At 46.6% G+C, this 14,194-nt stretch overlaps 1 protein-coding gene across 1 annotated transcript in view; it reads left to right on the plus strand.

Annotated features, from left to right (window-relative positions):
• The window catches only part of DNAH9 (dynein axonemal heavy chain 9), a 280,642-nt gene that overhangs the window by 210,283 nt on the left and 56,165 nt on the right, over positions 1 to 14,194 (plus strand). Inside the window, exons 51-54 of the mRNA XM_043903869.1 lie at positions 5,082 to 5,201; positions 7,443 to 7,631; positions 10,790 to 11,025; positions 12,974 to 13,096. Coding sequence (XP_043759804.1) covers positions 5,082 to 5,201; positions 7,443 to 7,631; positions 10,790 to 11,025; positions 12,974 to 13,096 — 668 coding nt within the window. The remainder of the gene's footprint in view (positions 1 to 5,081; positions 5,202 to 7,442; positions 7,632 to 10,789; positions 11,026 to 12,973; positions 13,097 to 14,194) is intronic.

The raw sequence follows: 14,194 nt of genomic DNA on the forward strand, positions 1-14,194 counted from the left end.
AGATTGCAGACATGCTTCATGCTTCAAGTTTCACAGGTTTATTGATCCGTAGATTAAATTCCTCAGCTAAAGACCCCAGTTCAAAGATCCTTGCAACCAGACTGTATAAAAAAGAAAATGCTTTGGCAAAGCAAAGAATCTCCCAGTATGTTTGCTTTACAAAACCCAGATATTCACGGGCCAGATTACTGATAATCAACCTCATAACGGCCCTCTTAAAGGAACACCAAGAGCAAAACACTCTACCACCCTGTTGACTGCTTCTGGGGGGGAAAAGACCTTCTGATCATTTTCATATTCTTCAGTCTCTCTCAGAAAAGTGTTACAGGAACTACATTTTCAAAGCTCTCTCTCTCTTACTCAAGTTATTTTAACGAAAGGAACATTTGGTGCGAAGGGAATGTTTTCAAAATGTTTATACCTTTTCAGTTAGCCAACACGCACATGATGGGCTCATTCAACCTGTGAAAGCAATCAGAATATTTTTAAAATACTTGGCTACCTCAGGAAGGCGCTTCTCTTCTGCCAAAATATTTTTTTGAAATTAAAAATAAAAAGATGCCTTCTCGCTTTGAACAGCCTCCTCTCCATCCTTTGCTCATCCACATGCCTATCAACATAGGCATGACACTCACCTACCAATAACAGGAGGGTGGACTGATACCCATTGTGCATATGGACGCCCACCCAGGCAGGAGAGAGCCTCCCTCTGTGTCACTGAGGCCACAGCCAGCCCTCTCCAGTTGCATCCCCCCTCACCCAGAAGAGGATGCCTGTTTTTAGGATTTTAGCATAATTCCAAGTAAAGAACTTTTTTTTTATCAGAGTATAGTTTCTTTATGATGTTGTATTCATTTTTGCTGTACCAAGAATTTTAATTCACAATGCATAAAGTAAAAAAAAAAAAAAGCATCTTTCAGAACACATTCTACAAGGTAATTTCAATTGGATTATATATATAATTAAAATCCCTGAAGGAGGAAATTGCAACCCACTCCAGTATTCTTGTCTGGAGAATCCCATGGACAGAGGAGTCTGGCAGGTTATAGTCCATTCAGCCACAAAGAGTCGAAGACAAATTATCAACTACACAGATAATTAAAATACACACGAATATGAATAGTGGTGGTTATTTCCAAGTAGTAGATTTTGGATGGTTTTTGTTAACTTGTATTTTCTTTTTTTCTGTCACAAACACATATGAAGTTGACAATTAAAAAAAATAATAGAGTAAAAGCAAGGAAGGCATCTTCATCGGGCATTTATTCACTCATTAAGCAAAATAACAGAGAGCAGAGAAGAGCTTCGAGTGAAAAATGACAGTCTCCTGACCTTTTCATTCTTTTGTCTGTTTCTACTGATTGTTGAGCCATAAAGAAAGCTGAGTGCTGAAGAACTGATGCTTTTGAACTGTGGTTTTGGAGAAGACTCTTGAGGGTTCCTTAGACTGCAAGGAGATCAGACCACTCCATCCTAAAGGAAATCAGTCCTAAATATTCATTGGAAGGACTGATGCTGAGGCTGAAGCTCCAATATTTTGGCCACCTAATACTCATTGGAAGAACTGACTCATTGGAAAAGACCTGATGCTGGGAAAGATTGAAGGCAGGAGGAGAAGGGGATGACAGAGGATGAGATGGTTGGATGGCATCACCGACTTGATGGACATGAATTTGAGTAAGCTTCAGGAGATAGTGGAGGACAAGGAAGCCTGGAGTGCTGCGGTCCATGGGGTGACAAAGAGTTGGACATGACTGAGCAACTGGACTGAACTGAACTGAATTAATTGTTGACACCACTCAGAGCTTGCAACCCAATGGTTTAAATGTCTTTTATCTGTCCTGCACATACTGCTTGTGAATGATTTAACTGGTGGCCAGCATTTAAAAGAAAAAAATCTGATTTCTGGCCAGTCTTATAACAATCACAAGATTCCTGAATGTCACTGACTGACTCTGGCCTTAAGCAGTGGCTTCCCACTCAAGCAGGCAGTTTTGCTACGTTTTGTCACCGTCCCCACCGGCCCCTATTTCTTTTAACATTAGACTTATCTGGCTGGTTTACATCGTCTTCCTGTTCTGCACATCTGGATTTCTGAGCCCTGTCTACGTACTGTGCCACATCCATTTGCCATGTACCTTCTCTAGACAGTTGACTTTCTGCTCCAGGTGCCTGGATGACAATCATCTCCTATCTTGTTACAGTGACTCTGTTTCGCCGACCTGACCTCAATTCCTTGTTCAATCACGTAGAGGCCGCTTCCTGGGAGCCCTTGTGTTCAGCATGGAGTTAGTGCCCTTGCCTTTAGCTCACCCCCTCCCTCCTACCTCCCACTTCCCTTATCATTACTTACCGTTATTTGGTTTTTGAATCACCAACACTGAAAATCCCTACATTGTAACCAAAATCAGTTGTCCCATGCGCTCCCCATTGACTGATTCAAAAAACTGAAAGAACAGTAAATTATATTTATATTCTATGAATCTGTCTATATTGTTCATAGCAGATCAAAGTACAGTTACATTTCCTTTTTAAAATACCTTTCTCCCTGGAATTTCTACTTTCTCTTTCTCTCTCTCTCAATTAGCTCCTTTGGCAGGGGTGGGGGGGGTGGCGGCGGGGGTCGGGGGGGGCACTCTCTAGGGACTTCCCTGGTGGTCAGTGGTTAAGATTTCACTTTCCAACACAGAGTGTGCAGGTTCAATTCCTGGTCAGAGAGCTAAGATCCCACATGCTTTGTGGCCAAAGAAACAAAACATTTTTAAAAAAAGAAATATAGTAACGAATTGAATAAAAACTTTTAAAAAATGGTTCACATTAAAAAAAAAAATCTTTAAAAAAAAAATTAAATCTCCATCCAATCCAGTGTTCTGCTGAGCCCGCCTTTATTCCTAAGACCTTTCTCTCTTGTTTACAACTCGAAGCTCCAGTGACGAAGAGTAATCACGTTCACTGCTCTCTTGGGTTCATTCCACAGACTTCTGGACCCCATGGCTTCTTTCCTGATTTCTTCTCTTGTTTTTCTTTGGCTCATTCTTAAATAACTTTTCCAGAAATGTTACATAAGAGGTAAATTATCTAATATTCTGGTCTGGACATATCTTTTTGTTCCTAAACTGAATTGACAGTTTCACTGAGTATTAAATTCTGATGCTAATATTTTCCTCTCAGAACACTGAGTGCTTTATCTTTTGGTCTGGTGAGAAGCCTGATGAACAGTCAGGGTCCCATTCCTCTGTTGGTGCGCTGTGTTTCTGCCTTTCTGGAAGTCTTTCGATTTTTTTCTTTATTCTTGGAGTCTGACACATTACATTGATGTACTTAGCTGTCATTCTTTTTTTATTCTTTGTGCTTGGCTTGTAGAGACTTATTTTCTTCAGTTTCACAAGGTGATTTGTAGTCTCTCTTCTGTTTCCTTTTTAACCTTATTTTCTGTAATGAATATTGATTAGATATTGGAACTTCTCAAAGTAAAGAAAGTGAAAGTCGCTTCAGTTGTGTCCAACTCTGCGACCCCCATGGACTGTAGCCTGCCAGACTCCTCTGTCCATGGATTCTCCAGGTAAGAATACTGGAATAGGTAGCCATTCCCTTCTCCAGGGAATCTTCCCAACCCAAGGATAAAACTCAGATCAACTCTGCATTGCAGGCAGATTCTTAACCGTCTGAGCCACCAGGGAAGCCCATCGAAACTTCTGACGGGTCCTCTACTTTCTCTCATTTTTTTGTCACTTTATATTTTCTTACACTGTCTAAATTTCCTCAAGTTCATGTTTTAATCCTTTGCTTGAATTTATTCCCTGGTGGCTCAATCGGTAAAGAGTCTGGCTGCAATGTGGTAGACCCAGGTTCAGTCCCTGGGTCAGGAAGATCCCCTGGAGAAGGATGTAACCCACTCTAGTATTCCTGCCTGGAGAATTCCATGGACTGAGGAGCCTGGCAGGCTACAGTTCATGGGGTCACAAAGAGTCAGATATGACTGAACAACTTTCACTCATGATCATGTTAGAGAAGTTTTGGGAAGAAGCGGAGGGAGAAGAATGTGGGCAGCCTGCCACCATTAACTGGATGCCTCACCACCTCCTCATTAAGCTGCTTGGCTGTATAAGCCTGGCTCTTCATTTCTTCCTCTTGTGACTTGGTGATGATGAACAGAGCAGCCTGAAGCCCTGCTGTGACACAGATGCGAGACTTATCTGGAGGCGTCTTTCATGCAACGAGGTGGCTTTGTGGGTGCAAACAGGCGTGGTAGGGGCAATAAAGACTGTGCACTTACATTCTAAATTATTAATGCATTTAGAAAAAATCAGAACCATGTCTTTTAAAAATATTCCTCTACTTTGGCATAATTGCATAGAATGGAGGAGGTTAGGTGAAGTTGTCTTGTACTCCTGAGACCTTGAAGCAAGGGGAGGACCCAGGTTGCAGACTGACTCCAACCCACAAACCAACTGCAGCAGACAGTCTGGCTCCTCCCTGCACCCCCACCCCAGATCCTTGGATCCTTCCGTCCATTTCCAGGCCTCCCCAGGCTCCAGTGAGCTTCTGCTTCTAAAAGCAAAACAGTACTTTCACTTTTTTCTCATAGTACTGGAACCCATTTTCCCCAGTACAGAGACAGACAGAATTTAAGTCTCTCTCTCCTGGTCCATTCCCTGGGTCAAGAAGATCCCTTGGAGAAGGAAATGGCAACCCACTCCAGTATTCTTGCCTGGGAAAGTCCATAGACAGAGGATTCTGACGGGCTACAGTCCCTGGGGTCACAAAGAGTCAGACACAACTGAGCAACTAACATTTCATTTCATTTCTCCTGGTCCATCACCCACTCTTGCTCATGGACCATTGACTGGGTGAGGGACATGAAAGCTGGATTCTCTCGCTTGGATCAGGACCCTTTGGACTCCCACAAGGATCTGCCTGAGAGCCCCCCAACTTGCCTTCCTTCCCTTCCCTGCCCGTTTCCCCAGTCCCTCACAGCTTCTTCCGGGCAGCAGAGGGCTTCTTTAAAAACGCCCTGCACATGGACCCTTATCTCTGAAGCACTGGAATTACTGACAGACCTTGCTTTCCTTCTTCAACAGCACCTTAATGAGAACCTGGCCAAACTCACGGCCAAGTTTGAGAAAGCAACAGCCGACAAACTCAAATGTCAACAAGAAGCTGAAGCGACTGCAGGCACCATCTCCCTTGCAAACCGCCTGGTAAGTGTGAGCTTCCAGGGACGGGGCGGGGGAAGAGGAGGGATTTAATTACACAAGCTGAGCTTGTTGGGTGCCTCAGGGGTACACAGTAGATGAACACAGCTGAGCCCTGCTGTGACAAGAGGGGCAAGAAATATTAAAATGCTCTGGACTGCAGAGGCTGACTCCTGGGGAAAGTATGAATGCACACCCTGATCTGATCAAAGGAGATTTCCTACAGGGATGGTCAGGAGGAAGGGGTGTGGGATCCACCAGGCAGCTTTCAAGAGGCATGACATGCTTAACCTGTACCTGCAACAGCCATGGGCATCGTTGAAGACAAAGCTAGCCTTCGATAGGCAAACCCAGGCATTCTTCCCTGTGGGGCATTTGATAACAAGGGTGTGGACAGGATGAGGCGCTGAGACAGAAGCAGAAAGGAACCAGACAGACAGCTGACTCGGAGCATGGCCACCCATGACCTTGGTCTCTCCAGCAGGGTCATCAACTACATGGCCACTCAGGGCTCCAAGAGCAAGTGTCCCAGGGACAGAAAGTAGAAGGCCCCACTCTCTTAAGGCCTGGGACCAAAAGCCAGCACAGCATCCTTCCTTGCTTTCTATTAGTCAAAGCAGTGACAGATTCGGGGAGAGGGACCACAGGCCCCAGCCCCTGACAAGAAGAGAATCACAGGATTTGTAGCTGTTTTCATCCCCCGTGGCTGACATTTCTCGTGAATCATCAGCTCAGAGCCTGCAGAGCAGCCCCCACTGGACGTGATGTCGCTTTATGGAGAGCCCTTACAGCACCTCCCTCACCAGCGTAAGGAAGTGGAATCGATCCCTTTTTGCTCATGTTTATTCCAGCCACCATTTACCTATATGACAAAGCCAGGTCTCCCAGTTCAGGGACAGATGAGTCATCACCGTCACTGAACCAGCTGCGCTCCAGTGACGGAGGTGAAGCCTTGGGTGTGTCTGAGCCCTTGTGTGTTGAACCTGCTACTGCACAGCTCTGAGATCCCCACCCTCACTGCACGGCCGGGTGGAGAGGCAGCTCCTCCACAGACGAGCGGGAGGCAGTCAGGACCTCCCTGCCAGCTTGACGTCCATTCACCCCCCTGCCTGGTCCCCAGAATTCCCCTTGGCCTCTCTCTGCCTGGTTGGAGACTTTTCTGCATTGGTCCTTGTAGGAGGAGAGGTGGGGCTCTGCTCTAGGACTCAGGACAGATGGTCTCTGAAGCCCCTCCACATCCACCGACCTGGGGGTTCTGACAAGACGCTTGGACTTTCTGGTCTTTATCTGTGTGATCTAAGACGGGGTGAGGATGGTCAGGCGGGGTAAGTCCCTCAAGTCTCTCAGCTCTGACATCCTTGGATGTCATCTTTCAAGGAATAAAAAGCAACCTGTCATCACACCATAGAACAGAGGGCTTCCCAGGTGACTCAAGTGGTAAAGAATCTGCCTGCAATGCAGGAGATCTGGATTTGATCCCTGGGTCAGGAAGATCCCCTGGAGAAGGAAATGGCAACCCACTCCAGTGTTTTTGCTGGAGAATCCCATGGACAGAGGAGCTTGGCAGGCTACAGTCCATGGGGATGCAAAGAGTCGGACGTGACTGAATATGCATGCATGTGCGTAGCACAGAAGCCGAGCTTCACCACACAACCCACCTCACAGTTCTCCCATTAGGAGATGGTCTCTCCTCCAGAGAAGGTGCCTCTGACGTGGACCGGCAGAGTCAGGCCCTACTCTGCAGTCTTGGGACTTTGTTTCTGCCAATCTGTGGCTTAATGACCATGCCCATCCCACCCATTGAGAGTGATTTATAGTGCAATTGATTTTCATTGATTTTCATATCCTCAGTATTGGAAGAGAAGGGAGAGGCGCATGATTTTCTGCAATGTTTTGAGTACCAGACATGATCCCAAGTGATGATCACATGCAGTCACACTAAATCCTCTTCACGGCCCTTTGAGGCGGGCATGTTCATCTCTATGCCTGTCAAGGGCAGAGCCCCGAAGCCTGCATTCAGACCCTGTCTCTCCACAGCCCATCGGGTTCAGGGTAGAGAAGAGGGGCTCATTTGCTGCAGTGTTTGCTGCGGCTGGTGCAAACCCGCATTGATCACAAAGGCCACACAGATGATGTCCTGGGTCCCCGGCTGGGAAACGTGAGCTGTGCGATCTCCGTGGCTGAATCATGGCTCTGTGGCCCGTGGTATGACGTGCCTTCTCCCCTCTCTGCTCTTTGAAATGGCAGGTGGGAGGCCTGGCCTCTGAAAACGTGAGATGGGCAGAAGCTGTGCAGAACCTCAAGCAACAGGAAAGGAAATTGTGTGGAGACATTTTACTTACCGCAGCTTCCATCTCGTACCTGGGCTTCTTCACAAAGCAATACCGCCAGAGCCTCCTGGACGCGACTTGGAGGCCCTACCTGAGCCAGCTGCAGGTGTGTTCTGGCCCGCGTCACTCGTGAGCTCACGTGACAGTAACAATCCAAATCTTCTAGTCCCTTCCTGCGTTCTTCCTCCCATCACCACCAGAGCATCCTCTAGTGACCTCCGGGATCCAGGAGGGAGACCTGGGCACCCCTGTCCTTCCACACTTCCATGTACCGCCATCCACTGCCCCCCAGGCCACCTGGGGACAGCACCTGTCCTCCTTCTGGGGTCTGCATGGGAACTCTGGTCCACCACCTCTGTGCTGTCTCCTGACAGTTCTCAAAACTGTCAAACCCACGAGGCACCAGACACATCCTGTATTTCCCTCCAGCCTTCCTGCTCTTGTGCCAAACTTAACAGCAGCAGTGGAGGGCAAGCTTCCTTCCCCAAACGCTGCACTGCCCCGGTCACTGCGCCCCGAGCCCCACCGTCTGTGTCTGCGACCCACAGACACCCCTGTGAAGGCGTTCATCTCCTTTGGTCAAACATCCTCAGCTCTCAGTGTGAGTGGGTGGATCTTACTCCCAACTTCTCCCTCCACGCTGACATGACCTGGTGGGGAAATGCCAGTTTCCAACTGAAGAGGACTTAGGGTGTGTTGGCCCTTGGCGCTCCCTCATCACTCGTGGTCGTCAACCCACAAATACATGCCGAGTCTTCAGCCTGTCCTACACGCCACTGGCAGGAGGCACAGAAGACGGTCTGTACCAGGGTGTCGGCAGGACAGTCTCAGTCCAGCAGACAGGACGAGAGTCATAAGAAGCAGCTGCCTGAGAGTCAACACAGAAGGATCACACGTCCAGTTAGGGTTGTGTTCCAGAATGCATTCATAGGTGTCTCCTTGGAACACAAAGCCCGTACCGTCTAGTGATGGTTGGCTTCTCAGATCAGCTCGTAAAATCCCACCCACCTGATAATTTGCTGAACAGTAGTTTAAAAACTGTTACAGTGCGTTTCCCTGGTGGCCCAGCAGTTAAGACTCTGCGCTTCCAAGGCACGGGGCACAGGTTTGATCCCTTGTGGGGGAACTAAAATCCCACATGCGACACGGCACAGCCAAAAAAAATTTTTAATTTTTTTAAAAATTAAAAAAAAAAACAGCTACATTTATGGGAAATAAACAACCAATTAAGCTGTTATTTATTCACTTTGAACACTTGTGGAAAGGAAATTGTTCAAAGGACAGTCACTAGCTGGACAGATGAAGGCAAGGAGTGCGGTAGCAGGTTCACAGGCGTTTTCTGGCTTTGCTTTGGGCACTCAAGTATTTTTGTGCCATGGACCCTTTTGGCAGTCTGATAAAACCGATGCATCCCTTCTCACAGTAATGTTTTGTAGCATGTAAAATGGAACGAATACGATTACAAAGGAAAACGATTCTATTGAAATACATTTCTGATCCCAGGATAAGCACTGCCAGGGTCTGTTTTTCCCTTCGAGATCTGCTCGAAGGTATAGAATTGGCCATTTGTGCTCTTAGTAGATATAATTAAAGGGAAAGGAGATGATCTGGAGAGGCTTTCCTGAGATAACTGGGAGGACAAACTGCAGAAAAGAGAAGGATGGAGAGGTTAATATTAACAACAGGGCACATGTGTGAGCCTCGAGAGCGTTCTGCAGCCAACACAAAGGTCACACGTATTGCATGATTCCATTTATGGGAAACATCCAGAATAGGTAAATCCACACAGATAGAGAACAGATTAGAGGTTGCTAAGACCTGGGGGTAGCGGGGAATGGGGAGTGACTGCTTGTAGACATGGGGTTTCCTTTTGGGGTGAAGAAAATGTTTTGGGAGGAGACAGAGCTGGCGGTTGAAAGACTAAATGCCGTTGACTTAATGCACTCTGAAGTGGCTACTGCTACTGCTGCTAAGTCACTTCAGTCGTGTCCGACTCTGTGCGACCCCATCCCTGGGATTCTCCAGGCAAGAACACTGGAGTGGGTTGCCATTTCCTTCTCCAATGCATAAAAGTGAAAAGTGAAAGTGAAGTCGCTCAGTCATGTCTGACTCTTCGTGACCCCATGGACTGCAGCCTACCAGGCTCCTCCGTCCATGGGATTTTCCAGGCAAGAGTACTGGAGTGGGGTGCCATTGCCTTCTCCGCTGAAATGGCCAAGGAATGTGAATTATACCCCAATTTAAAAAAAAATTGTTTCCAATGAAAATGATTATTCCGAGAAGAATTAAATGAACTGAAAGAAGTAGAAGAAAAGGTAGGGTTCCCAACAGGGACAGTGGACAGGTTTGCGGGACGAGCTCCTGCAGGCAGCCTTGTGTTGAGGGGGGTGGTCTGCAGCAGGAGAAAGGAGAGGGTCCGCAGTCCTTTGTGAGCTGGGCATTGGCAGCAAGTGGTGATGCCAGTGAGAGGAGAGGGTATTCGGTGTGTGCTGGTGTGGGGCTGGGCCATGAAGCACAGAAATGCAACGGAAATGACTCTGCTGACATGGGTAAGGAGGATGGAGACTGCTGATTAACATGCAAATGATACTTGGTTGCTCAGTCGTATCTGATTCTTTGCGACCCCATGGACTACAGCCTGCCAGGCTCCTCTATCCATGAGATTATCCTGGTAAGAATACTGGAGTGAGTTGCCATTTCCTCCTCCAGGGGAATCTTTCTGACCCAAGGATCAAACTTGCATCTCCTGTGGCTCCTGCATTGGCAGGCAGATTCTATACCACTGGACTGAATCCACCTGCAATGCAGGAGACAAAGAAGACATAGGTTTGATCCCTGGGTTGGGAAGATCCCCTGGAGGAGGAAATGGCAACTCACTCCAGTATTCTTGCCTGAAAAATCCCCTGGACAAAGGAACCTGGTGGTCTGGTCCAAAGGGTTGCAAAGAGTCAGACACAACTGAGCAAACACACTTTGATTTGATTTGATCATCTATGGTAGTCATTTGACTTAGAAAATATACTGAGGAACCGAGGATGACAAGGGTGGAATTTCTGCTGCTGTTCATCCATCAAGAGAAAAGACTATCCGGACGCTGAGAAAACATGCTTCCGCAAGCAATCACACAGCCAGGAAAACTCTCCTCAGGGGGATTTTGGTCTTGCTTTTTAGAGGAGTTCTGTCTTTTGAGTGAGCTGTGGCCCCACCCTCGGCCGAGGGCACCTGCTTCCATTCTGAGTGCCTATGCCCTTTCTTTCCCACCAGGTTCCAATCCCGATGACCCCCACCCTGGACCCCCTGCGGATGCTGATGGATGACGCCGATGTGGCCACCTGGCAGAATGAGGGCCTCCCTGCAGACCGCATGTCCACGGAGAACGCCGCCATCCTCCTCAGCTGCGAGCGCTGGCCGCTCATGGTGGACCCTCAGCTACAAGGCATCAAATGGATCAAGAACAAGTATGCTGAGGACCTCCGGGTCACCCAGATCGGCCAGAAGGGGTAGGTGTCTGCACACAGAAGTTCCCACTTTGCCAACTATGCAGAAGGAAAAAGTGTGATGAGTGGGTTTTAAATCACTGAAGATTGTTTCTACCCTCCTGATCCCCCCAGGAGTTTTCTCCTGATTGTCCTCTCAATTTAAGAAACATCTCAGCGAGAGATGCTTGGGTGCTGAGTCTCTGCTTTTCTTTCTTTTTATTTTTGTTTTTATTGGAGTACAGCTAGTTTACAAGGTTGAGCTACTTTCAGGTGTATAGCAAAAGGAATCGGTTATGTTGTTGTTTAGTTGATAAGTCACGTCTGACTCTTTGCGACCCCATGGTCTATAGCCCTCCAGGCTCCTCTGACCATGGGATTTTCCCAGGCAAGAATACTGGAGCGGTTTGCCATTTCCTTCTCTAGGGGATCTTCCTGACCCAGGGATCGAACTGGAGTCCCTGCATTGGCAGGTGGATTCTTCACCATTGAGTCACTGGGGAAGCCTGAATCAGTTTACTTATTTGAAGTTACCCAAATGAATAAATGAGCCCTATAATTCATCATTTTTTCCAACAGTCTGAACTTTTGGTCTGTAATGACTTCTTTCTACATATCTGTATTGTTCAAGCTATAGGAAATATTTTATTATCAGCTAATGTAAATCTCTCCTGTTATTCTTCATCATCATTTATTTATTTCTTAAACCGTTCTTATTGTTTTCTTTTAGATTAACTTTAAGATTTTTGGTCAAGGTTTAAAAAATTATATTGTTATTTATTGTGTGAATTGAATCACATCAAACTTGTAAATCTATTTAGGCGAAATCAACTTTTTATGTGCTTATTAAACTCTGCATAACACTGAAAAATTAAAAATAGCCTAGCTTTTGGTAATTGATTGTTAAGTAAATTAAGGTGTATCAATAGAGTCTAATACCCAGTCACATAAATATTGTTATAGAAGAATATTTAATGGCATGGGAAAATATTTACAGTACATTTCATGTACCAAACCCAGGGTTGTAAATTAAATGAGTTGCATGGATAAAGTAATAAATAAACATAAATACAAATGCAGACGTAAATAAAAATATGAATAATATAAAATAAATAGAAATAGTAATAATAAACTTGAAAATATCATATATCCAGACAAGAACATTCAACACCAGAATGTAAATGACATGAGGATCACAGTTAATTTTCATGTTCTTTTATGCATTTTGTTATTTGTTTCTTTTCCTAAAGACAGATCACATATATACCATTTTTTAAATAGGAAGATAATTGCTCTACAGTGTTGTGTTGGTTTCTGCCATACAACAGCGTGAACCAGCCATAAATATACATATGTCCCATTCCTCTGGAACCTTCCTCCCAACCCTCATCCCATCCCACGCCCCCAGGTTAGCACAGAGCATCTGGTTGAGCCCCCTGTGTTACACAGCACCTTCCCACTAGCTATCTATTTTACATACGGGAATGTAAGTGTTTTGATGCCACTCCTTCAATTCCACCCATCCTCTCCTTTCCCCACTGCATCCACAAGTCTCTCCTCTGCCTGAAAAATCTCTATTCCTGCCCTGCAAATTAGTCCATCAGTACCATTTTTCTCAAGTCCATGTATATGCATTAATATGTGAAATTAGTTCTTTCTTTCTCTGAATTGCTTCACTCTGTGTAACAGGCTCTTGGTTCATCCACCTCATTAGAACTGACACAAACGCGTTCCTCTTTATGGCTGAGTAATATTCCACTGTATATATGTACCACAACTTCTTTATCTATTCATCTCTCGATGGGCAAGATCACATAAATGTCATGTTAAATAAAGAAACACATGCCCCTGAAGTCACCCCAGAGAGCTGTGCCTCCAAGATGACCCCTGCGTCCCAGAGGCCACGGCCACTTTGTTAAATCGCCTCACATCCACCGCTTGCCACTCTCTCACCTGCCCACTCTCTCCTCAGCTACCTTCAGACGGTAGAGCGTGCTGTGGAAGCCGGGGACATGGTGCTGATTGAAAATCTGGAAGAGTCCATCGATCCTGTGCTAGGACCCCTGCTGGGGAGAGAAGTCATTAAGAAAGGACGGTGAGACCCAGCTGTCCTGCGGGCCTTCCAAGGGGCTGGTCCATGGCCCCTGTAGAACCGAGCACAGACCTGCTCTCCCTAGGGCCTCCTCTCCCAGCTAGCTAGCTCTCCTGAAGCACCTCCTCATTCTTCCAAAAGAGGAACACCTAACTGCCCTCCTGCCCTGGGGAAAGTTTCCTGGAGGAACTTCCATCAGCCAGCTCACTGGCCTGCTTCTCAGCAACCACAGCACACTCCTCTGGAGGAACTTGAGAGGGAACATGATAGAAAAGCAGGCTCTTTTTATATATATATATAAATTTATTTATTTATTTTTATATTTTGGCTGTGCTGGGTCTTGCTTGCTGCTTGAGCTTTCTCCCTTTGAAGTGAATGGGGGCTTCTCTCTAGTTGTATAAGCTTCTCACTGCGTTGGATTCTCTTACTGTAGAACACGGGCTCTAGGGCTTGCAGGCTTCAGTGGTTGCAGCTCCTGGGCTCAAGAGCACAGACTCTGTAGTTGTGGCTCCACGGCATGTGGGATCTTCCTGGATCAAGGATTAAACCCATGTCTCCTGCATTGGCAGGCTGATTCTTTACCACTGAGCCACCAGGGAAGCCCCAGGCTGAATTTTAACCACGTGGATTTCATCTAAGCCAGCTGTCTGAGTTCTGAGAACTCAAGCCTTTGTCGATTGGATGAGTGCCTGTTGCTTTGGGTGCCAGTAGTTGATCCGGGCTTAGCAAGGATCTAGGAGAAGCGGGAGGAAGAGAGAGACAGGGAAGGGCTACAGGCACATAGGAGAGGGGGTGAGAGTTATCGGGAAGGACTGGTCAGATTCAAGAGCCTCTCCCACTGCTCAGACCTTAAGCCACCTTTGCATGTCCTTGTTTAGTCGCTAAGTCACGTCCTACTCTTTGTGACCCCGTGGGCCGTAACCTGCCAGGCTCCTCTGTCCATGGCATTTCCCAGGCAAGAATATTGGAATGGGTTGCCATTTCCTTCTCCAGGGGATCTTCCAGACCCAAGGATCAAACCCACATCTCCTGCATTAGCAGGCAGATTCTTTACCACAGAGCCACCAGGGAAGCCCCCTTGCATGTCCTTAGGAGGCACTT

The sequence above is a fragment of the Cervus elaphus genome, chromosome 5 (assembly GCF_910594005.1).
Source record: "Cervus elaphus chromosome 5, mCerEla1.1, whole genome shotgun sequence".
Classification (NCBI taxonomy): domain Eukaryota; kingdom Metazoa; phylum Chordata; class Mammalia; order Artiodactyla; family Cervidae; genus Cervus; species Cervus elaphus.